The 1,198-nt window shown below is 59.6% G+C and overlaps 1 protein-coding gene across 1 annotated transcript; it reads right to left on the minus strand.

The window, feature by feature from the left end:
• Positions 1-6: 6 nt before the first annotated feature.
• LOC130588628 (glucose-6-phosphatase catalytic subunit 1-like) lies at positions 7-1,085 on the minus strand (the record flags this gene model as incomplete). Its single annotated transcript, XM_057389532.1, has 2 exons — positions 764-1,085; positions 7-284 (listed from the first exon to the last, which is right to left on the minus strand). Coding segments are annotated over exons 1-2 (508 nt in total), but the record flags the coding sequence as incomplete, so codon positions are not given.
• Between the last annotated feature and the right edge of the window lie 113 nt (positions 1,086-1,198).

Consider the following 1,198-nt stretch of genomic DNA (forward strand, 5'->3'; position numbering starts at 1 on the left):
CACACTGTGCCAGTGTCCCCAGGAGAACACAGCAGTGACTCTCTCCAGAGCTGTCCAGGGGCATGTGCCACCTGCAGGCTGCCAGCCACAGCCCTGGCSAGGCCAGCACCCCTCTCCTCACGCRTGCAGGTGGGYAAGAACCATGGGCAAGCACCAGTGCAYGGGGAACCCTACCAGGGCCAGTCTCGCAGGTGAGTGGGAACTGCTGGATTTCTGGCGCTGAGGTGTTGCTGTAATAGTCCGTGTCGAGCACCCACCAGTACGGCCTCTCCCCAAAGAGGATCCTGAAAAGAAAAGAGAAGGGATCTGGGGAAGTCCTGGGCACAGGTGCAGCTTTAGATCCGTGCTGGGAGATGGAAGAAGCAATGGAGCCACAGGGCACCCTGACAGACAGCACCCGGCTGATTGCTTGGTTCTGAGAGCTGGCACTGCCTGGCCGTGTCCCCATCCCCAGCCCTGAGCTTCCTGGGAGCAGTCAGTGTGAGCTCCTGTGGTGAGGGCTCTGTGAAGATCCCCCACTCACCACCACAGCCCTGGCTGATGGGGAGCTCCGTTTGCAGGAGGCTCCATCTCTCTGCTCAGCTCTGGGAAGGGGGAAGCTGTTGCTGCACAGCTTGGGAAGGAGTGACCATTGTCACTGCCCAGCTGGGGCTGAACTCCAGTCTTTGTTCTATGCCAGCCCCGGGGCTGAGAGCCCGTCCAGCCCACGTTAGTCCAGGTGTGCCACCACACTCGGTGGCAGCGTTGTCTTGGGGCCACTCACCACTTGAAGACGAGGTTGAGCCAATCCCCGATGACAGACACCCAGATGAGCCTGACWCCCACCGCTTCGTCAAAGTGGAACCAGATGGGGAAGAGGACAAAAAAAGCATTCCTGAGGTCAGCAGCATAGGAGATGAAGAGGAACCAGTCCTGGGAGCCTTGGAAGCGTTGCTGCAGCCAGTGTGTGGTCCTGATGCCCGCATCGTGCAGGAGGTTCATGTGCGCCTCCATCCTCCTCCGCCGCTGCCCTGGCCGTGGCTCCGGCTGTCCCGTACCCCACTGGGGTTTTATACTCTGCAGGGTCCTGTTTGCAGCGGGCAGGTCGCTGTCCCAGCACTGATCTTTGGACCCAAAACCGCTCTTGCCAAAGGTACATCACCAGGGGGTTGTAACAAACATGTTTGGAACAGCTGACGTCAAAGGGGAAAAGAGGCTT

The sequence above is a fragment of the Malurus melanocephalus genome, unplaced genomic scaffold, assembly GCF_030028575.1.
Source record: "Malurus melanocephalus ecotype Western Australia unplaced genomic scaffold, MMel_1.1 scaffold_8117, whole genome shotgun sequence".
NCBI lineage: Eukaryota > Metazoa > Chordata > Aves > Passeriformes > Maluridae > Malurus > Malurus melanocephalus.